The following is a 22,011-nucleotide window of genomic DNA, read 5'->3' as shown; positions in this document are numbered from 1 at the left end:
TGCACGGTGAGCGAGCGACGCCGCGGAGGAGAAAGACAACGCAGCGAACAAAACACACAATGGCGACGGCGGCGACAACGGCAGGCGGAACGGGCTCTGGCGGACCGGCCACTGGCCCAGTCGGCGGCGGGATCGCAGTGGGACGAAAGAAGGACGGCGGTCCGTCCACAAAATTCTGGGAAAGTTCAGAGACGATAGCCCAGTTTGAGACGGTGCGGCAGTGGATCGGGAAGCACTACAAGAAGGTGAGCTAGCTGGTTCTCCATTGATTTCTATGATGGCCCGCGTCCCGCTGGCACAATGGGCGCTGCTATCCGAGCTAGCTGCTGTCACACAAAACTAACTATAGCTCAAGTTTAGGCTGTTTATACAAACGTTTTCGAGTTACAGGTGATACATTGTTTTTATATGTTCGTGTTAGTATGTCACAAAATAGACGGGCTCCAGTTTTACTAGAGCGAAGCTGTTTATCAATTAGCTAACGCACTGTTAGCTAGCTAACTGGCCATTCAGTGTCGTTATACTAATAAACACGCTCGGGGGAGAAGTGTTTACAAACGAGCGGCAGATGGACGTTGCAGCAACTGTACTTGTTCAGTCTATATTTACAACTTTTCTTAATTCACTCAATCCCATCCAGACTACCGTATCAACGCTGCAAAGGCCCGAGAAGCTAACCAAATGTTACTAGTCACGAGATCTCGTTCGACCCAACAGCTTAATATATTAATAACAAAATATATCTAACTTGTATTTTATTCCGTCTGAAATAACATTGTAGTCAGAAAATAATCATCATATAATTGTGTGCATTTTGCAAGCGAAGTCATATTTTTGTGCTGAAGAGTAAGCTGTGTTGAGTTTTGTCAACACAGCAGCGTATACCAGACAGTATGCACGCTTCCCTCGCCCTCTAAATTAGCCAAACAAAGAATGCTCCTCCTGTCTCTTCATGCTCTCATTCAATCCCACTGACACGGTTATGTTTAAGAAATAAGATTAAATTTAATAAACCTAGATATGGAATTGTGGACGCACTTTTGGAACCTTGCGTTTTAAACACAGAAACACACCTGAAACAGGATCAAAACATGTAAACTTTTCTTTCTGCACAAAATCTAACCCAAATGTTTGGCTTGATTTTGTTTACATTCAGTCAAAGTACCTAAAATAGCCAAGGATGTGTTTGAAGACTAGAAGTGGGTCTCCTTGACATTGTCATTGTTATAAATAGACCGGGTCATGTGTGATCTTTCCACCCATTTTAGTTTGGCTTGTCCTATTTTTCCATTTCATCCATGTATGATTGCTTCTCCTTGCTGTATTGTAGCTCTGTGCCACAGCAGGAGTGGAAGTTTATCTGTGGCCAGGAAAATCAAAGTCACAAATGTGCCAGGTTTGGTAGATGGGAGGATGGGTGAAACGCAAATATCTACCTTTTTGAAACCTCCTGTAGCAAGACCCTGAACCTCTGCAAGCCTGGTGACTTTATTGACAGTGACCTTTGACCTCATCTGTGGAAGGCAACAAGTGATAACACACATTTCAGTGGATACTTAAAATGAAATGCATCTGCATTAGCAATGATGGCAACTTCACATGGTTTTTAAATGAAAACTCAGACAAACAACAGTTTTGTCGTTTAGAGTATATTCCCATTTTTCTGAAACAATTTTAGGAAGTCGATTTGGGCTCTTGTTACTTGTAAATGGTATTGGTTCATATCTTTCAACAAAGTAACTGATATATTAGTTCAAAATGTGAATAATTGTTATTTGCTGCCCCACTTGAAGGTGGACGTTTCCCTCTTAACTGTTGACATTAGATTACACTGTTGTGTGTTTGTCTTTGTGTGTTTTTCACTTTCACTGGTGTTAATGAAATGTTTTTATCTCTGTCTGGTCCCAGTATGTCCAGAATGACTCACCCTCCAGTAAATCTTTGGCGGGACTGGTGGTTCAACTTCTGCAGTTCCAGGAGGACGCATTTGGGCGCAGGGTCAACAATCCTGCTCTTACCAAGCTACCTGTAAGCATATACATTTTTGTATTTTTATGAAAACAACATACATTTTGTGGTATGTTCATTTATGAAATTCATGGTTAATTAATAGACCTGCAATGCTGAAACATCATATCCTCATTGTTCGTCTTCTATCTATAGGCCAAGTGTTTCTTGGATTTCAAGGCAGGAGGTGCTCTGTGTCACATCTTGGGGTCGGTCTACAAGTTTAAGAGCGAGCAGGGGTGGTGAGTTGACTTGCGGTAACTTCCATAGAAAGACTGGTGCTGACCCTCACTTAGTCCTGAAATATAAACTAAGTGGCTTTGTCATGACAAAGAAGCTCATGCTTTTGCTATCACGCTCTTGTTTTCACTCTTACAAAACTCTGTGACGATATTTGTTGCGCTGATGATAACTGTAGCAGGGGTGTACATCTTCACTGGTCTCATGATTCGATTACGATTATCAGGTCAACGATTCGATTCCCTGATGCATCACCTCAAGGGTGGGAATTTCTGGGCACCTCATTACGATTATGAGGGCTGTAATACGGAAAGGATAAATATGTATTTTTCTCACTGTGTGACTACTTTGTACTTTTAAAGCAAAGTATTTAACAATCCAAAGAAGTAGGTATTAATGAAGTGAGGACAGTTAATGTTACTTCATATAAATGGCTAACATTGCAAAGCATTATTACAGTATTATTACTGACCTCTGCTGCTGCAATTTTTATTTCTCATGCTGCTGTTATTAGTATAGATTCAGATACGGGTTGAACTATGCACTTTACAATGCTCCAGCCAAACCACGTTCACTCCACCTTGATATATCTGTTCCTTTTTTTTGTCTCGTCTAGTGTAGTTACATGTTTGTGTCTTGTAAGTTGATTATTGTGATCTTGTATTGAGCACCATGGGCGTTAAGAAAAGGCATTTGGTTCATTGCGTGGATTAATGACGACAAATGAAATAGAACTAGCAGCAAAAAAAGCGTCCTGCTCAGCTTTCAGACCGCAGTCTGCGGTCTGAAGAGAACATGTTAGCCAGCGCTACCTGCCTTCACTTCTCCAGCAGTTGGAAAACAGACTTTAATTAACGGACACGCTGTGACCTAACGTTACGCTGTACATTTACTGCCAGACTGAAACGTAGCGCTCATCTTTTCCTCTGCTCCGCTGCTTTCACAGCACCTACTGCCCGCCTGTTACGTAGCTGTCCTTTGAAGAATGATGAGAGGACACTAGCTAAGCGCTACCGTGCTGCACAGTTTGTGCGGGTCATTAACGTTAGTTGCACATTGATTTTATAGATAATGTTATAGCTTAGCAGCAGCAGTCACTCATTCAATCAACAGTTGTCTGTCTGTGCCAAACAGAGAGAACCACACGTCTCCAACGGTCCGGAGCTGCACTTCCTCATTTCCGAGTTCCGCCTTTTTTGCTCCGTCAACATTATGTTATCAATTAACCTCTAGATAATTGATTATTGACATTTGTGAATCGATTCATAATCGTCCAAGTCCGCATCGCGATGCATCTTAAAATCAATTATTTCCCACACCCCTAAACTGTAGGAAATCATACAGGACCTGTTATCATTTTACCCCAGAAATTCTCTCTGGAGCAGTTTTTTTTAGCTTATTGTACTGTGCTGGACGGTTGCATTCACATCTTATTGTATGTCTTACTGTTCTTTGTCAACCACTCCCAGGCGCAGATTTGACCTGCAGAATCCTTCCCGGATGGACAGGAACGTGGAAATGTTCTTAAATGTGGAGAAGAACTTGGTCCAGGTATGATCCATACTTACAGAAAGACCTCAGTAAGATGCTCAGAAGTACTTGTATCATTTCAGCTATTCATTGAAGTCTTTTTAACCAAACCAATCTGCATGGACAGATGAGCAGTGATCGTTTTTTACGTACATTTCTGGAATAGGAAATATTGTTTAGGTGTGCTTTAATTACTTGTTTAATGAAATGTATGGGGCTGATTGTTCTTATGTTGTGTGTGTGTATATATAATGCTTTGGCAATGTTGTTGTTACATTCATGCCAATAAAGCTAATTTGAACTGAATTGAGAGAGAAAAAGCGAGAGAGAGCGAGCAAGTGGAGGTGCTGAGTGAATCTGCACACAGCTCCACAGTGAATTATGATTTAACTATATTAAATAGCATGTGGCGTTGATATTGTGGCATGTCATGTCGTCACAAATAAATCAATAAATGGGAAACACTGCTGTGTGGTGCAGATTCTAGAGACAGTTTTCATCTTAGCTCTGATAGGGTGTTAGGTAAAATCGCCTTAATATCGGCACATGAAAACCCAATCGCTGATCATCCCTTCAATCGTTGACAGCCCATCATTTCTGATTCCAACTTGGTGTTTCTGTACTTTTAGAACAACTGCTTGACTCGGCCCACTGTCTTCTTGTCTCCGGACATCGAGCAGAAACAAGCCAGTAAGCTTAAAGACATCATCAAAAGGCACCAGGTGAGCCCAAACGTATTGCATCAAATCAGCCAATGAAAGGATTTGTTGCTGAAGTAGAAAATTGTGATTTCTAACAGGAAGCTCCTTTATATCTGTCTGTATTTGGTTGTTTCTCTATATCTATTTATGTCAGCTGTATGTCTGTCTGCGTTTAGCACCTTAACACTAAAACAAATTCCTTGTATGTGTAAAACACTACATAGCTAAAAAGCTCCTTCTGATTATAATTATTTTTTTCACTCTGTCCTTTCCAGGGCTCCATTACTGATGATAAGTCAAAGGCCACCCACCACATTTACCCTTCGCCATCCCAACAAGAAGAAGGTAATCTCATAATATATTTAGGGATAATTGAGTCCCTAATTCAGTTTATGTGAAACCTAAAACGAGTGTATTTATTGTAGAAATCAAAAAAGTGCGTAATTTAAAATACATTCAGGGAATACATTTCTTTGAATAACAACTAAATATGAGACTAGTAATCTTATTGATAATTTTGTTTTACAGTAGATACATTTTTGTATAATACTCAGTATTCTGTGTAGTTTATTGGTTAATGTGTGAACTTTGTATGTCTGCATTGGTTTGTGTGTGTTGCAGATGAGTGGCTTCGTCCTGTTATGAGGAAAGACAAGCAGGTGCTGGTGCACTGGGGTCTCTCCCCAGACAGGTGGGCACACTTTTCATTCCTTGTGATCTCAGCTCTGAACATCTTTTCTTATCTTATTTTTCCTTAGTCTGTCATTCACCAGAGGTTCATAGATTTTTCTTTATTTGACAACTTGGTAAAGATGAAGGAGGGCAAACAGACCTTACATTTAAATTTCATTAAAGGTATATCTAACCAGAGAAAACAGGAAGTGTGCTCTGACATGTCTTCATGATTTTATATTTATTTACTTCTTTGTTGTTGTTTTTTTTAAGGGAGTAGATTGATTTAAACAGATTTTCACTCAGATTTCTCCTAGTAATTAAACTGACAGTGCTATAGAACATTTGTGCTACAAATAGTTAAAATTTTAATAATCCAGGTTTTTTAAAATCCAGACTGAATGTTATGTTTTATTGTACAATTTTTCACAGTGAACCATTTAATAAATCTCCTGACTTTTAATTTTTTATAAACTGAAATAATGATCAGTTTCATGCTTAACAACACAATCTCTCTCAGGCCTGTTTGGTTAATGGTTACAGTCTTGGAGACAGCATGTCCATTCATCTTTGTTGTACTCATCGCTGACCCATGGCTGTTTTATTTTTTATTTTTTTTAAGCTATGATACCTGGGTCTCAGCCAACGAGGTGGATGGCGACGTGGAGGACCCACCCAGCACTGACAGACCATGGAAGGTGAGCAATAAGGGGTTAAATTTCAAAATGGACATAGCTGTTCCAAAACAAAAAAATGTGTCAAGTGAGGCCATGAATCTTATTTACTTTGACTACTGCTTTTGTTAAACATTGTGTCCAGCAGCAACAGATTTTTAGGTGATACTTTGATTACAGTTAATGCTGACATTTCTTCCATAAACTTTAAAAGTGCACTTTATGTTTGTTAAAAGTTGAATAATTATTCTATTGTCACTAAAATCCTACAAATTTTCTGGTTTTAATCTGAAACATTAAGTCCATTCTTTTAGGAAACCAAGGAAAACCAGGGCAGCAGTGTAAAAGCATGATCAGATTCTAGTAGGATAAAGACCATATAATAAATGATGAGCACACTGAGACTCAATCATAGTAAACAACCTCTGCACCTTCCCTCTCGCCCTCAGGTTCATGCCAAGTGGGTTTTAGACACAGATGCTTTCAATGAGTGGATGAATGAAGAAGACTACGAGGTGGACGAGAACAAGAAGCCAGTCCACTTCCGCCAGAGGATCTTCCCCAAAGAGGAGGAGGTAGGTATTTGTGCGGTCCCAAAGATATGCAATAGAGATTTTCAGGCTTGGAACGTCTGGGTTTAAAAGTAGTATCCTCCTCCCGCCCTCGATCACCAGTAGAGCTTTAAACCACTTTTTGTTGTTTATAATGTCTGCAACAACTTTCCTGATTGTGTCCCACATGATAATTGTAACAAACAAAAGACACTGAATGTTTAATTTGGCTATTAGTCAAAAATATAAATGTAAAAATTTATAAACTAAGTCTGAATGCAGGTTTGTGTAGAAGTTAATGTTTTTGCTGGCAGTTTGTTTTGCTGCATGCAGTTGTGGATTGTGTGTCGTCCTCCTTCGTCTGCGTCTGGCCTCTTGTCTGTCTGTTGCACATCCTTTCCAAACTTTTCCTCACTCTTTGTCTTATTCTAATGTATTTCAGGGTTTCTGCTAGGATGTAAAAATATGGGGGAAGAAGCTGGTAAACTAAAATACAATGATTGCAATTAGATGGCATGTGAAGGATTCAATGAAGGGGCAAGATATTTAGTTTTCACTCTATTTCACTATACATTTTATCTTGGCCCTTCCACTAACAGGAAGCTAACTGGCCATGCAGCTGTTTCTACGCTCTCACTTAATTTAAGACAAATTGGGTAGCTAATCACAAACCTGTTTGATTCAGATGTGGTGGTTCACAGAGTGAACAGTGACTAAAATAAGTTAGTAAAAAACCAAGTACTATAGGATGTAAACTTAGATAAGCAAACGGTACAAAAGTTAGAAGGTGTCTTGTCTGCTAAAGAGAACGTATAGGAGATCAGTCTTTCATCACAATGCACAAACGAAATGAGGAATTGGGTGAAGGCTATTCTGAGAGAGGGCAGTATACAGGAACCCTGGTCGTCTCCTCCACCACCACGGCATCCCTCCCCCCTTCCTGTCTTGTCCTTCCACCGCTTCCCCTCCTTGTGTGTGCAACCGTTCCATCCTCTCATTCTGCTGCTCTTTCTCATCCTCCATCCTTCGCTCCCTGCGCCACACGGGGTTTGTCTGATCAGTCTTCCCGTACACCCGATCGCAAGGAGCGCAAGGCCAACTCTGCTGGCAAGAAGAGGAGGCGTTCGCCCTCACCGCCCAGCACCCCTGCCGAATCCCGCAAGAAGGGGGGAAAGAAGGGGTAAGGAGGCCAATTTCTGATCATTTTTAAATATTAGAGCAAAGATTTCCAGCTTGTAAAAAGAGAGCAATATTAAATCCATGTAGCAGATTTGTGTAAGTGAGGTTGAAAATCTGAAACCTGATATTTGAATCATGATGCTGCAGTTATGTAGAATTTTTCTTACATTGAATTTGTTTACTATATGTACCCTTTCCTACCCTCTCTGTGGCACTCGGCCCCAAGCTCATGAGTTCTAATGAAAATGTTGAAGAAAAAGGTCACAAGTACACAGTTTCATTTTTAAAAAGGTCTTTGTAATGTCTTAAACAGCAGGCCACTGTAAGACTATTTAAGTGGTGAATTAATACACATTTTGTGCTGTAGTGAGTATTTGGGGCTGACTCCAAATAAACTACAGTTGCCATGTTCATGGTAATGAAGGAAAATGTTACCAAGTGCGTCAGTGTGGTTCATTGATGTGTTTTTAATAGTTTTTGGACTTGTTAGTTTTGAGTATTTTAAAGGGTTTGTTGACCAGAAGAAAATCACCAGAGGTATTATTTAGAATGCCATCAACAATTTCTCTGCACTGGAAACTAAAAATAAATAATGCACACAAGAAGACATTGGCAGAGAAACAATAATCCAAACACACAATGACAGTCATGCTTGCTGTATGGTTTGCACAGCTAAAGAACGTGTTTGAGGAAGTTTTCACACATTTGTGTGAATCCTGTGATATTTTGAGCAGTTTGAGCTGCTCCCATAAAATATACTGAATTACTAAATGAGATTTGTATTGCAATAAACTGACCTTTTGATTCTCTCTTTGGTGTCAGGAACCCGGGGCCTCACTGGAAGCGAAGGGGTCACAGAGGCGAAGAGGAGGACACGGAGGAGGACATGACCAAGGACATGGACGACTCCTCAGCTGGTGCCAGCATTGAGGAGGGCAGCATGTCCAAGAATGGTATGGGAGGGTGGTGCTAAGATGGACAGTCCCTTTTTAATACATGAGCAGTCAAAATGTCAGTCAAATGATCTGTGCTATTAATTGCATCATATCCTGCTTGGCTTTAAAGTGAAGCAAAATACCATCTGTGAGCTTTGTAGCTGGACTGTCCCATAAGTGTAAGATTATCTCTACTATTGGAAAAGCGTCTTTGGTGTGGTAATATGCTTTTACTTTAACAAAATCACAAACCGATTTCATTATTGAAACAGAAAACAGGTGCTTCACAGAACAAAGTCATATTACCACATAAGGATAATTTTGTTTAGTCCAAATAGCTTGACCATTTGGACTGAATGAAATTTTTGAAAATCCTGCTCTGTCACTTCCGCAGACACACACATACCATTCTCCAGTCAGCCTGAGGATGTGATGAAAGGAGCTTGATCTGTATTGTCCTTTTAAAGATTCCCTTTAAAACCAAACACACAATCCTTACCAAAACGGCTCTTTTTAGACCAAGTCCCATCTGTGATGTCCCAGTTTTGCAAAAATCCCCCCAACCACACACACACACAAATACTGCTTCTCACTCTATCTATTTTAGTGTCCTCTTTTGCAAACCAGAGTGCCGTTAATGCCTTCATGCCCACGGCTGAATTATACAGTCTTTCAATTTTTTATTCTCTTTTTTTAATGTTTTTAGCAGTCCACTCATGTAATCATTCTCCTTTCTTCCATACACAGCCAACTCAAAGAAAGACAGTGAGAATACTCCAGTAAAAGGAGGGAATGTGGCCGACTTGGGTATGCATCTAACTCAATTGATCGGATTAGTTGTGTATGGATTACATGAATGAATTCAGATCAATAACCAATTCTTAAAAATGTGTATTGGCCAGTGTGATGGGTCTCAACAGAAACCTGTTTTTATTTTTTCCAGATGACATGGAAGATGACTCGGTGCTGTCTGGTGGAAAGGTAAGCTGATCGATGGCTTTCTCTCTGTCTTAAACCTATAATGAGGGTCTGTGTGGGTGAGAGGGAGGCAATTTGTGCTGACAGTTTGCCTGGCTTCTCAGTAGGGCTGCAGCTACCAACGATTGTTGTAATTTATAAATCAAATCAAGTTTTATGTTTCCCACACATAGGGTTTACTTGGGCGGGCCCGTAGATTAATAGCCGCAGTAGTAAATTTGGCAACCCATTTTTACGTTTTTGATTGCAGCGCTGCACTGCGCATATTCGCTCCGCACCACATATTCGCTCCACACATCCTCTCACTTGCTCGCTGTCTCTCCTCCGGTAGACTGCGTGAGCTTACTGTGAGCTTAGAACAATGATCAGCTCCCACCAGGTCTAGGGAAGTTTTGCAATGCAGGTGTTGTGCCGAATTGTGCATGCCTGACGTGAACTGCACCTCGCGGGTGGTAACGCTCTTTTATGCTGAGAAAAGAGGTGGATGCAAATCTCGTCAGGTAGCCTGTTTTGGTTCAGCTAATCTGTTTTGCTGAATTATGCATTCACTTCTTAAGGTCCTTTTCAACACTTTGCTGTTCACATTGTTTAAACGTGGTTAACACCACATGTTTTTGCTGAAATTCCAGGAATGGTACTTTTTGTAAGTGTAATAAAATATTAACGATTCTTGATTGATATGAACCCCACAAAGAATTGCATAGCGTTTAAAAGCAGAATTGTTACGCATTTTCATGTAGTTCTCGGCAGGCATGCAGAATTCGGCATAACACCTGTGAAGTTATTTATTGGCATCACTTGGTTCCTCCCAGTACTGTTCACACAGAACTTCTCTTTGTGACACTGACCTGTCTGACTATTTCTTTCTTTCTGCAGGATGATGAGGAACAGAGCAAAGCTGAAATCAACCGCCTGATGGACGCTGGCGAGGATAATGTGACTGAGCAGACTCACCACATAATCATCCCCAGCTATGCTGCTTGGTTTGACTACAATTGGTAAGGGCTGGGGAATGAGGATAAACGCATAGCACTACCCAAATGTTGGTGTGCTCGTTTTTAGATTTTGCTTTTTATGTAATGAGAACTTAAGGCCTCTGTCACAAATACCATGTGTGTACATCCATTTAATTTTAAGAAGTGTACAAGGCCTTGGAAGAATCTTTTTATTTAAATCACTAACTGTATGTAACAACTGATTGGTCACAGTCACTATTATGCCAGTTAAATATGCTTGTAGGTTTGAGAAGATTATTTTCTTTTGAACAATAGTTAAACAGGTTGTAATGTAGCAAACAACAAGGAGCCTCAATCAATCTTTTATTTAAAATAATTGATGGTTAAACTGAATTTTTATATATTTTTTTTCTATTCCTGCTAGCATCCATGAAATTGAGAGAAGAGCCCTGCCCGAGTTCTTCAATGGAAAGAACAAGTCCAAAACTCCAGAGATGTGAGCTTATTTACAATCTCTCACAAGCACACACATGTACATCAACCACACACGTTTACAAAATACATTAACCACCATACGTGTTTCAAGTTAAATCTTGCTCTACATCTTGCTGCAGGCCCAAAGTGATATCCAAAGTGGTCTCCTGTCATTCTAATCTCATTGTGTTTCTTCTCGACAGATTTCTTGCCTACCGTAACTTCATGATCGACACGTATCGGCTAAACCCCCAGGAGTACCTCACATCCACCTCCTGTCGCAGGAACTTGACCGGGGATGTCTGTGCCATCATGAGGTGAGCCAAGTAGGGATGGAACGATTACAGATTTCATGATTATTATGCATTAATTAATTTCACAACACTAGTAATGACTTGAGTTGATTTATAATATTTAATTACATTAACAATTATTTTTCTATAATATGTAAGTATTATTATTCTTACTAATATAAGAGGAATATTAACTTCTATCCACCAGGGGAAATTGTGATAGAGGGGAATAAACTGAACTGTTACTGTCCACAACTCTCATCCATACATTATATTGAGTGCAGTGTTAACTGAAATACATTTCATTGGTAGCCTATAGTCCTGAAAGTCTATAAGCTCCTGATGTTATGTTAGTGTTTTACACCTGGCAACATTTGCTCAACACAGACAGGAGAAGACAACTTGATGTAACGTTAAATGTTCAGAGACTGAAGGTCTGCAGAGGACTACGTTCTGTCTTCCATAAAGGCCCTTTCAGAAAAGAAGCGATTTGCAGTGTGTGGAACTTGCTCACCATGCGGTGCACATTGCCCGACCCAGCAACAAACCACCAGGGCGCGGCGCAAGCCATTGAAAATAATGGGCCTCATAGCGCAGGCAGGGCTGTTGTTGCAGTGGTACCACTACGGCATTGATTGTAACTGACACGTATATTTAATTCCCTACCAACTTGCTACGTTATTTAATATAATGTATTAGGCCTACCTTTACTTGGGCGTGCAAAGCTTGGTGGAGATCACGCAGGTGCTGCATCAGGTTTAATGTAATTATTTGCTCCTTTAGCAGGAACCTTTTTAAAGGCAAGTTTTTGAACAGGTGATCCGTCACCTCTTAAATAAACACCTCGGTCAGACTTGGTGTACCCGAAATTCTCCCACACTGCCGACTTCAGCTGTTTCTTTGGTAGAACTAAAGCTTCACAGTTTGGCCCCTCTGCCATAGTTTAGCCAGTGTACAGTAGCCTCAGATAAGCACGACACTTAAGCTGGTGCACCACTCCTGTAACTTTTGTTTTCGTTTTGTGCAAGTTGCCACAGTTTCGTTCCGTGTAACAGAAACACTCGGTTTAAGAGCTGCATTAAATAATTTCTATAAACTTTTGGTCAAAGTTGCGTAAATGTGTGCAAACGGTTGTAAAATCCCTTAAAGAGGTGGTATTATGCTTTGTGGATTTTTCCCTCTCCTTTATTGAGTTATATACCTTTTTTGTGCATGTAATAGGCTTACAAAAAGCCCAAAGCCCAGCCCAAAGGGAGTTCCCATCTCCCACAAAAAGCTCTGTTCTGAACTGACTACAGACAGCTCGTTTGTAGTCTAGCTGCTTCCCTTTCATCTCTGTGACATCGCAGGGATGAAAGCAAAATGCGCTTCATATAACGCTCGCCAGATGGCTTCTTCAACACGCCCTCAAAAACACCGGTGTAAAACACTGAGCTGCAGCACACCTCTCCTCTCCCTTCCAAACACTAGCTACCCTCCAGGCAGTCAATGGACATAAAGTTGTTCCTGTGATGTAGAGACAGAGCTCAGTTAAAACTTTATGGATGATAAATACTTGTGTTACAGATTAATAACTCACCACTCTGAAACTCTTGCTCCAGTCTATTTTGCCAAGCTGGTCATGTAGCCTACAGCTGAACCGAAGCTGTTTACGGGCTTCTCACTGACCCGCCCTTCTCTGCTTCTGATTGGCTAGTAGCCCTTAAATAGGAACTGTGCATGTGGAACTCCCAACAAAGATCATGTAGAGACAAGATGGATCACTCCGTAGCTAAAACGAAGCATTCAAAACAGGGTGAAAAGAGGAGCTGCAATAATGTGCAGTATGACAAAAAATATGGCGTTTTTTGAAAATTAAACCTGTTCTGGTACTAAATAAGATTATGAACCTGAAAATGAGCATAATACCACCTCTTTAATAAACAAAGTTCCCAATCCAATGGGAAGGCTGCGAGATCATAGGTACTTCTCAAATTGATCTGAAAGATCCACTTTCCCATTAAAACACCCACATACAAACACTAAGAGCTGAAATCAACGTAAGCATTGCGGGGAGGGGTTACTGTCGTTAACGGGAACAACACGTTTAATTAGGGTTATTGGTTGCATTTGAAGCAATAAGATTTACTTCCAATCTAAGTTAGGATGTTAACAAATCAGACAATGCAAAAGCAATTTATTGATATTCCCAAAGTTATGGTCTTGAAATAAAATCCCGAGTCCTCAATGACCGAGACAAGACCGAGTACAAAGGCGGTCAAGTCCGAGACGAGACAAAGACCATCAAAAAGTGGTCTCGAGTACTACAACGCTAACATATAGTGTAAAGCACTTTGAGTGCTCGGAAGACTGGAGAGACGGTTTTTACAAGTACAGTCCATTTACTATTTAAATCCTATAACTTAGTCATTGTGCCACAGAGGTCATACCAGAGTGTATGCTTTTCCTAAGGGGGACCAATATACTATGTGATAAGCCCACGGTGCAGAGGCAAGAAAGGAGCTTGGGTGTGAACTGCTCTCTCTAGCTCTCTTTCTTTAATTCTTTATATAACCATTTCTTTCACTTTTTATGGGAACGAGTGCAACATGAATCAATGTCTTCCAGGAGAGACTGTCTGAAATTGTGTGCTATTATGCCCATATTTAAATAATATACATACCTTCTCTATGATGAAGGACTTTTTGATCTGCATTTGAATGTGGCCAGAAAAGCTAGAAACAACTTATGAACTAGTTCTTGGATTTCTCTGATAGCTGTTAGTTATTATTCCTGGAACTGGGTGTGGAACAGTGTAAGATGATTTGTGGTGGTTAAATGTTGGTCTCAAGTATGATAAATACTGCAGCAACTCTTTGAACAACTAAATAAGTCACTGTATATTAGTTAATAAAATGACACTTACTGGGAAACCCCTTTAGGTGTGGAAACAAAACTGATGATGCCTTTTTAATGGTTTGATGAAAAATTTAACAAACTTTTTATGTATTAATTGAGAGAAATCAGGAAAAATGGTGAAAAGAGTGAAATAAAAGAATATTAAATGTCATTGTTTGTTTCCAGGGTTCATGCTTTCTTGGAGCAGTGGGGTTTGGTGAACTACCAGGTCGACGCTGACAGTCGCCCGTTGCCCATGGGCCCCCCACCCACACCCCATTTCACCGTTCTGGCTGACACACCATCTGGCCTCATGCCCCTTAACCACCGACCCCCACCGGTAAGGCTGACTAAGATGTACAAGACAGAGTTAGTGATAGATGAAAGGAGTTTGTAAAATGGAGAAAGGGAACCAAGCAACATGAATGAAAATGGCCGCTGCACTGTAATGTAGCATCAATCCTTCTGGATTCCATCCTCTTCTGCTGTACTGTTGTAAAACACACTGATAGAAAGGTCCACACAGGCACTAATACAGTACTACCTACACATTGTTGATCACATTCTGTGTTTCATCCCTGTAGATTCCCCCTCCGCAGCAAATGCCCAACTTTGCAGACAAAGGCAAAGACAAGTCCATCGACCTGCAGAACTTTGGCCTTCGCACCGACCTCTACAACAAGAAAAACCCCAAGGTCAGCACACAACTATCTTAACATGTAATATGTTTTCCACATTATTTTATTTTTTAGCTGGTGAGAAGATTTATATTGGAGGCTATAGACAACAATGGATGAAACGTGTTTGTGAATTTTCATACAATACTGCTAACACACCTATTGTCGTATTTACCTGTCTTTATGATAATTTGATTTTGGTGCCCTACAGGTTAAAGCGGTCAACTCCACCAGGGAATGGACCGAGCAAGAGACACTACTGCTGCTGGAGGTGAGTCTCACAACAGATTAGAGAGCGAAGGAAACCTGTTATAAAATACTCTGGATTGTGATTATGTTTGGCTGCTGAGCACTGATACTCAGTCCTCCAACCAGTCATAAATAGTGATGGAAATAAAAGATGGTTGTTGTATGTCGTCCATCTTTTACCTTATGACCCTTTAATCTGTACTTAAGTCCTCCCACTTTTCATTATATTATTACTAAAACTTGTAATTTCACTCCCTTACCTATTCCAGGCCCTGGAGATGTTTAAGGATGACTGGAACAAAGTGTCTGAGCACATCGGTTCACGCACCCAGGACGAGTGTATCCTGCACTTCCTGCGGCTGCCCATTGAAGATCCATACATGGAAAGCACAGAGGCCTCTCTGGGCCCTCTGGCCTACCAGCCCATACCCTTCAGCCAGTCTGGAAATCCTGTCATGAGCACAGTAGCCTTCCTGGCCTCTGTGGTTGATCCCAGAGTGGCGTCGGCTGCAGCCAGGGCAGCCCTAGGTGAGAGCTAATAAAAAGCTGCAAATAAGAGATTTTCAGATGGGGGGGGCATTTTTTACATGAAGTATTATGCCTAAAATTCCTTCCTTACATTTAAAGCAATGTGTAAAAATACCTATAAACGTGGAAAAAGTTAATATACACTGGTATGGAACTGACAGATATTGGATATATATTTAGAAATATTTTCACAGTGATCACATTAGTGACTGTTCCTAAATTCAAATTCTTGAATTGAGATGCAAAACTATTATACATTTCTTCAATTCAATTAAACATCATTTATCCCTGTATGGGTAATTTGTATACTGCAGCAAGTACACATTCGCTAGGGAAAGACAAACACACACAACTTCAACAAGCTCTTTATAAATGTTTTGGCTTTATTCGCTCTGTCTGCAGAGGAGTTCTCCCGTGTGCGTGAGGAGGTGCCGGCTGAGTTGGTGGAGGCTCACGTGAAGAAGGTGCAGGAGGCGGCCAGAAGCACAGGAAAGGTGGACCCTGCCTTTGGCCTGGAGAGCAGCGGCATCGCTGGCACCGCCCCCGAGGAGCCAGAAAAGACTGGTGAGTAATGAAGAGGGATAGAAACAGGAGCTGCTTAAGGTCTTCTGACCAGACAGGAAAAATCATTACATATATAAAAGGGTAAAAGTGTGTAAATGTAGATGTGTTTTGTTTTTTGAAAAAAGAAATGACTTGTATAAGCTGGTGTTAGATATTGTGTATTGTAACCACTGGAGGGCAGCAGATAGTAACAGTATACGGAGACTCGTCTTTGATACAGATTACTGCTGTGTTTGTGACTTTGTCCTGTTTTTCATATCCTCCTTTGAGGAAAAATGATGTATTTCTTCACCTGAATATATACTAAAGATTACTGGTCTGTCCTAATGTGTGAACGTGCTACACGTGCCTGTTTATACCAGTAGGGGTGAGCAATACAAAAATATTGGCGTGTGCATACTGACGTGGTAACCAGTGGATTAAAACATCAGTGGCAGATGGGGCAGGGGAGTAGGAGGAGGGGGTGGCAGAAAACTGGGTCATCACACTATCATATGCTTATCTCTTTATCTCTGTTTTGCTCTTTGCTTTCTTGAAATATTTTCCCTTTAACTCAGTTGTTACTCTCCCACAACCCTAACACACACATACACTCCCACATAATACAAATCATTTGTTATACCTAAATGAATGCCCTCTAGAGCCACAGTTGCAATCAATAAGCTTAAATGCATTCAGTGCCTCAACTGGCCTGAAGCGCTCTCTCTCTCACACACCCATATCACACAATCAATATTCAGACCCTTAACACATGCTCAAGTGCACCCGTGACATGGTTTAACACTCAACCGTACACATGTAGTGTGTGTGTGTGTGTGTGTGTGTGTGTGTGTGTGTGTGTGTGTATATATGTCTACACTCGCGCGCACACACAACACCCTTCCCTGCTCACTTAAAATGCTTTTGACCTTAATTTTCTGTCCTAAGTTTTTAACCCATCGAACACAAGTTCGATGCCTTCAGAGAATCTATAAATTAATTTTATTTTAAACAGGATAACACGTCACTGTTGCTGCTTTCTGTTACACTTGGAATTGATCTGTAATTTCTTTGCTTCAACCCGATCTCACCCCGTTTCTTGCTTGCGTTCTGTTTTTCAATTTAATTAATTCAGGAATAAACAGTTGCAATAAAATTCAGGTTGCAACACAACTTCTGTAGCCCTCTTGTCCAGTTTGAGATGTCATGCTAATTTCAATACCATACGTGTCACTTGCAGAAACCACAGAGGCAGAGAAGGTTGACACTGACACAGACTCCCAGCAGGCTGATAAGGTAAGACCACCTTTTGTATGTCCTGTCTGTATCCATCTGTATGTTGAAAAGGAATGGTTTAACAGAAACCTTTGCTTATTAATGGATAAAGCAATAATTGCTACTTTTCTTCTTAGCAACAAAACCAACAATGCATTAGTTTAACGCTTTGTGACTTTCCATCTGTCTCTGTGGTACTCATGGTCCCAAACCCATTGGTTCAAACTGAAGACCTACATCTTTAAAAACTTTAACTGCTTCCAGTCTTATTTAAAATAAAGTTCCTAAAACAGTTGTAGTTTTACTAAAAATATGAGTGCCTGCTTTGGGACTATTTTTAGTCCCGATACCAATACCTGGGCTTCATGCATCAGCTGATCCGATACCAGGTGCTTGATTATGTTGGTTGTTAGATTTTGCAGTGGTGCCACCACCCCTTGAAACATTGGCTTTGCAGATATTGCAAGTAGCCGTAAAACTTGTTGGCATAGCAAGTCTGAAAAACCTCCAAACCCCTTGTTTTTTAGCTCCCTCCGTGCTAAATTAACAACATCTACCTCAAAGCTGATGTATGTGTAGTTTTTGGCTCCTGGTGAAACGGCGCTTAATTTTCAATAATTGCTGTGTAAAACACACATTTCCACATCGAGTGCATCCTGATCCCATCAGTGACGAAATACAATCACAAACGGAGAGATTAACCCATCTCCAACAAATGTTTTTGTTAGCTCTTGAACAACAAAGAAACACTGGATTCAGCTATAGCAGGTATGGTTAGAGAAGCAGTTGACATGATTCTGAGATCAGCATTATATGACTTTCAGCTGGAAAAACGACTGTGAAATATTTATGTCCTAACGTAAGCTATTGCAGCGAGAAAGATGAGTAATTGTTTTGATAATAATCTGAAAACCACCTAGTCACTTGAGCTATACGGTAATTGTTGACTTTCTAAGAAGTGGGTGTCAGATCATCTGTTTTTATACTGCTAAACCACCTACCTGAGTTCTGCATGGATCAGCAGTTAAACGGATTAATTTCAATATGTTAAATATTAACTAGTGTCTGCGCAAGTGTTGATCTTGCCATCCCATTAATATTCACTTCTGTATTCTGTCTGTTTTTATTTCCTGTCTCCTACTTGGTGTTTTAAAGTATATTATCCCACTCATCTACATTTGGTGTCACTTGCTTCGGAAATGCCCTCAGGCTGAATGTAATGGCATTTTTCTAAAATTAACTTTGTCCTCGCTCTGCTGGACAGCTTGTTGGCTGATGGCTTCCTCATTAGCACCCATTAACCAATGTCAGACACTTTGTCTAAATCACAGCGATCGTCCCCAAAAAGTGGATAGGGTCCCGATACGACCCATTATTCTATTTGCCCTGAGCATCACAGCATTTACCAGCTGTTACTTACCAAATTCATTTTAAGTATCAAAATGATCATTAGTTTAGCCACATTCACCTGGTACGGTTGTTTAATTGTTCTTTGATACTCTATGCAGGTTGTTTGTTAAATTTCTACTGTCTTTTGTGTCGTTTTTTTTTTTACCACTTATCGCTTTACCACTTTTGCCACTTATCGCTGTGTGTCTGTGTCCTCATCCTTCAGGCGGAGTTAAAGGACGAGGCAGAGAAGCCAAGTGAGTCTGCAGAGAAGAGCGACAAGACCGAGACCACAGAGAAGGTGAAGAAGGAGGGAGGAGAGACTTCGGAGCGCGAGGAGGAGAACGAAGAGGGAGGGGAGGCCAAGACAGCTCCTGCAGGTAACACTCATCATAAAATATAAGAAAACATTTCTAGTTCATAAGCTCATTACATTTCATTAGCACTTAGCTCCCAATTAAGGCTGTAGTTTTTCTTAATTTATCTATAACCGTTTAAATAAATTTATGAATTTCTCAGTCAATCGATCCCTTTGCTCTGTGAAATGTCAGATAGTAGTGAAAATCGCATCACAATTTTTAAATCAAGTTGATGTTGCCGACCAACAGCCCACAACCCAGAGATAATCGGTTTGCTACAATATTTGACTCAGAAAATCAAGAAAACCTCTCACTAAAAAGCTGGAACTATATTTAAATATTTGTGATTCATATTTCTGTGAATCAAGAAAATTATAAATCTGCTAAGAAGTCACCGATTTCTAAAAGTGTTAAATGTTTAACTTCAGACAGTGTCTTTAAACTAGGGGTCGACCAGTAATGGGTCTGGATGATTATCGGCGCCGATATTCAGCATTTTTCCAATAATTTGCATCGGCCATTTCAAAAACGGATAGCCGATATAATCAATTAATTAAAGAATGTGCTCCTTTGGCACTGATGCAGCCACTTCTCTCAGTCTGTACTCACCACTCTGTGTGCTGGTGCAATGTCCTGCCCACAGTATTAGCTGATTACAAGTCACGAGTAATAGCCTATCAACACTAACTATAGTGCGGAAGTATATACACGCACACAATCGGAGCCAAGTGAGCGGAGATCAGTGTAGATTACACAAGTTGACCATAACTACGGCCGTTACTGTAAGTGCAGCAAAAACAGCAATACTAGTAAAATTCAGAAACTGCATCAGTACAACGAGCAGGAACGTGCACCAAGCGATATTTAATCTGCTCTGTCTCACTCACCGCAGCTGTGTGTGTGTGTGTGTTTTACCCAAGCACATGTGCTAGTAATGGCGAGGTTATATAAAAAAAAAAAAGCAAAATCTCACAGGTTGTAGCCTGTTTAGCTAAGATGCTACGTATTGTAAAAATTTAGCAAATCCTTGTAAACTCAGCTGCTTGTTGGGAGACAAGCGCTGGGCGCTGAGCATTTTTTTCCCGGTCGCCAAGAGTTGAAAAATTTTTCTCTGGGTGAAAGGCAGCGCTCGTCAATGTTACTTCTATCCCAGCCGTCCAATCACAGTGCACGGGGGGTGGGACAAACACCACACCGAGCCATCCCAGCTCTCGAACCGCAAAATCTCATGAACCCACATAAGGCCCAATAAGAGTATAGATGAAGAACAGAACCAATAAATAGTATCAATAAAATCCTACCTATATTATATAAATGTCAGCAGATAAAGACAAAGTAAGTTTATGATAATTTATAATTAACCTCTAAGTTCATCTCTGGGATGGATCTCTGATTCATTTCATTTACTATTTATAAAGATTAAACATGACAATTAACTTTAATCGTTTTATTTTCAACAAAGTTTTGTGTTGGAGTTTGAGGTGTTCTAACATTTAACACCAAAATTCAACATTTTACAGAAAATGTATATCTGTTCCACATATCGGTCAATTGGTTACTAATGATCGGGATCGGCCCCAAATAAAACACATCGGTCGATCCCTACTTAAACACAGCTGTTGTTTTTTACAAGAGGGCAGCAAGACATTTTTGTGTGTAATGATGAAGCTGAGTTTCATAAAACACTCACAGTGATTAAATTTCTGTCTCCCTCCCTGTCAGACAAAGACAAGGAGGAGGCAATGGAGACATCGTCCTCAGATCAAGAGAAGGATAAGGAGGAGAAGGCAGCTACAGACGAGGCAGAGGACAAGAGGAAGAAACTGGAGCATGACATCGAAGAGGGCAACATTGCCACTGCAGCTGCTGCAGCCCTGGCATCTGCTGCCACCAAGGCCAAGGTGAGACTGCAGGGGTGCTAACTGAACAGCAGCAAACACACACTTTAGCAAGTCGTATCAAAATGAGCTTAATGATGATATCTTGATAATGTTACTAGTATTAAACAGATATTTCTCATTTGTCTGTCCTCCCTTTTTGTTTCTTCATTGTCTCAGCACTTGGCGGCGGTGGAGGAGAGGAAGATCAAGTCCCTGGTGGCTCTACTGGTGGAGACCCAGATGAAGAAGCTGGAGATCAAGCTGAGACACTTTGAGGAGCTTGAGACCATCATGGACAGAGAGAAAGAGGCCGTAAGTCAAAAAGAAGCTTTTTTTGCCTTTCTGCACCCCCCCCCCCGCTAATTGTACCCTTTCCCATTGAAGACAAACATCAGATATAAGTGGGGGTTTTTTTTGTCTGATGCGAGTGTTGAAGTTGAGATGTGTGGGGGTTATTTCCCATCACTGACCCTGCACAACTGAATTAGCGCCACACTCTGTAAGGGCTCTCAGTAGGGCTGGGTATCGTTCAAAGATTTTTGATATCGATACAATACCTCGACTTTGATACCGGTTCCTGAATGATACTTTTTTCGATGCCAATTTTATTCTCAACAATCTGAGAACCATTGTTGTTTGTTTAAAGTAACTTAATTATCATGTTATTATCATTAATGTTGTTTGTTATTTTAGTAATTGTTCCTTTTGAAAAATTCTACCGCTTGTCACGTATTTTCAGTGTAACATAGGCTTGTATTGTGTTTTTGTTGTTTTTATTCCCCTTTAGTTTTTATAATGTAATTTAATTGTTTATTTATTTTATATTGTTTAGATGTGAATTTGTGCTCTGGCAACATTGCGAGATAGACTCATCTCCTCAACTCCACAATAGAAAGTAAAGTCAGTCACGCGTGTTTTTATTCCACTGCAGCAAAGTCGCAGACATCAGCCAAAGGATCGGTACGTGATGTCACTTCCGCTTCCGCCAGCTGCACATACAGGTCCGTGTGTGGCGGTGGTGTCACTTACTGATCCTTCAGAAAT

General features: G+C 40.5%; 1 protein-coding gene across 2 annotated transcripts in view; it reads left to right on the top strand.

Moving 5' to 3' along the window:
• smarcc1a (SWI/SNF related, matrix associated, actin dependent regulator of chromatin, subfamily c, member 1a) overlaps positions 1 to 22,011 on the top strand; it is a 56,507-nt gene continuing 34,496 nt past the window's right edge. For both annotated transcript variants that reach the window (XR_006824362.1, XM_046044096.1), the window contains exons 1-25: positions 1 to 245; positions 1,909 to 2,028; positions 2,164 to 2,249; positions 3,717 to 3,798; positions 4,407 to 4,499; positions 4,754 to 4,823; positions 5,100 to 5,169; positions 5,773 to 5,848; positions 6,274 to 6,399; positions 7,437 to 7,555; positions 8,377 to 8,507; positions 9,237 to 9,296; positions 9,433 to 9,470; positions 10,344 to 10,465; positions 10,848 to 10,919; positions 11,101 to 11,214; positions 14,254 to 14,407; positions 14,652 to 14,762; positions 14,956 to 15,015; positions 15,263 to 15,521; positions 15,924 to 16,085; positions 17,305 to 17,360; positions 18,955 to 19,108; positions 20,810 to 20,988; positions 21,145 to 21,279. Coding sequence is in view for 1 of the 2 variants with exons in the window: in XM_046044096.1 (XP_045900052.1) it covers positions 60 to 245; positions 1,909 to 2,028; positions 2,164 to 2,249; positions 3,717 to 3,798; positions 4,407 to 4,499; positions 4,754 to 4,823; positions 5,100 to 5,169; positions 5,773 to 5,848; positions 6,274 to 6,399; positions 7,437 to 7,555; positions 8,377 to 8,507; positions 9,237 to 9,296; positions 9,433 to 9,470; positions 10,344 to 10,465; positions 10,848 to 10,919; positions 11,101 to 11,214; positions 14,254 to 14,407; positions 14,652 to 14,762; positions 14,956 to 15,015; positions 15,263 to 15,521; positions 15,924 to 16,085; positions 17,305 to 17,360; positions 18,955 to 19,108; positions 20,810 to 20,988; positions 21,145 to 21,279 (2,835 nt within the window). In the remaining variant the exon portion in view is untranslated. The remainder of the gene's footprint in view (positions 246 to 1,908; positions 2,029 to 2,163; positions 2,250 to 3,716; positions 3,799 to 4,406; positions 4,500 to 4,753; positions 4,824 to 5,099; positions 5,170 to 5,772; positions 5,849 to 6,273; positions 6,400 to 7,436; positions 7,556 to 8,376; positions 8,508 to 9,236; positions 9,297 to 9,432; positions 9,471 to 10,343; positions 10,466 to 10,847; positions 10,920 to 11,100; positions 11,215 to 14,253; positions 14,408 to 14,651; positions 14,763 to 14,955; positions 15,016 to 15,262; positions 15,522 to 15,923; positions 16,086 to 17,304; positions 17,361 to 18,954; positions 19,109 to 20,809; positions 20,989 to 21,144; positions 21,280 to 22,011) is intronic.

The sequence above is a fragment of the Micropterus dolomieu genome, linkage group LG03 (genome assembly GCF_021292245.1).
Source record: "Micropterus dolomieu isolate WLL.071019.BEF.003 ecotype Adirondacks linkage group LG03, ASM2129224v1, whole genome shotgun sequence".
NCBI classification, from domain to species: Eukaryota; Metazoa; Chordata; class Actinopteri; order Centrarchiformes; family Centrarchidae; genus Micropterus; species Micropterus dolomieu.
Note: the sequence above shows the minus strand (reverse complement) of the source record. Positions and strands in the feature narration are given on the sequence as shown.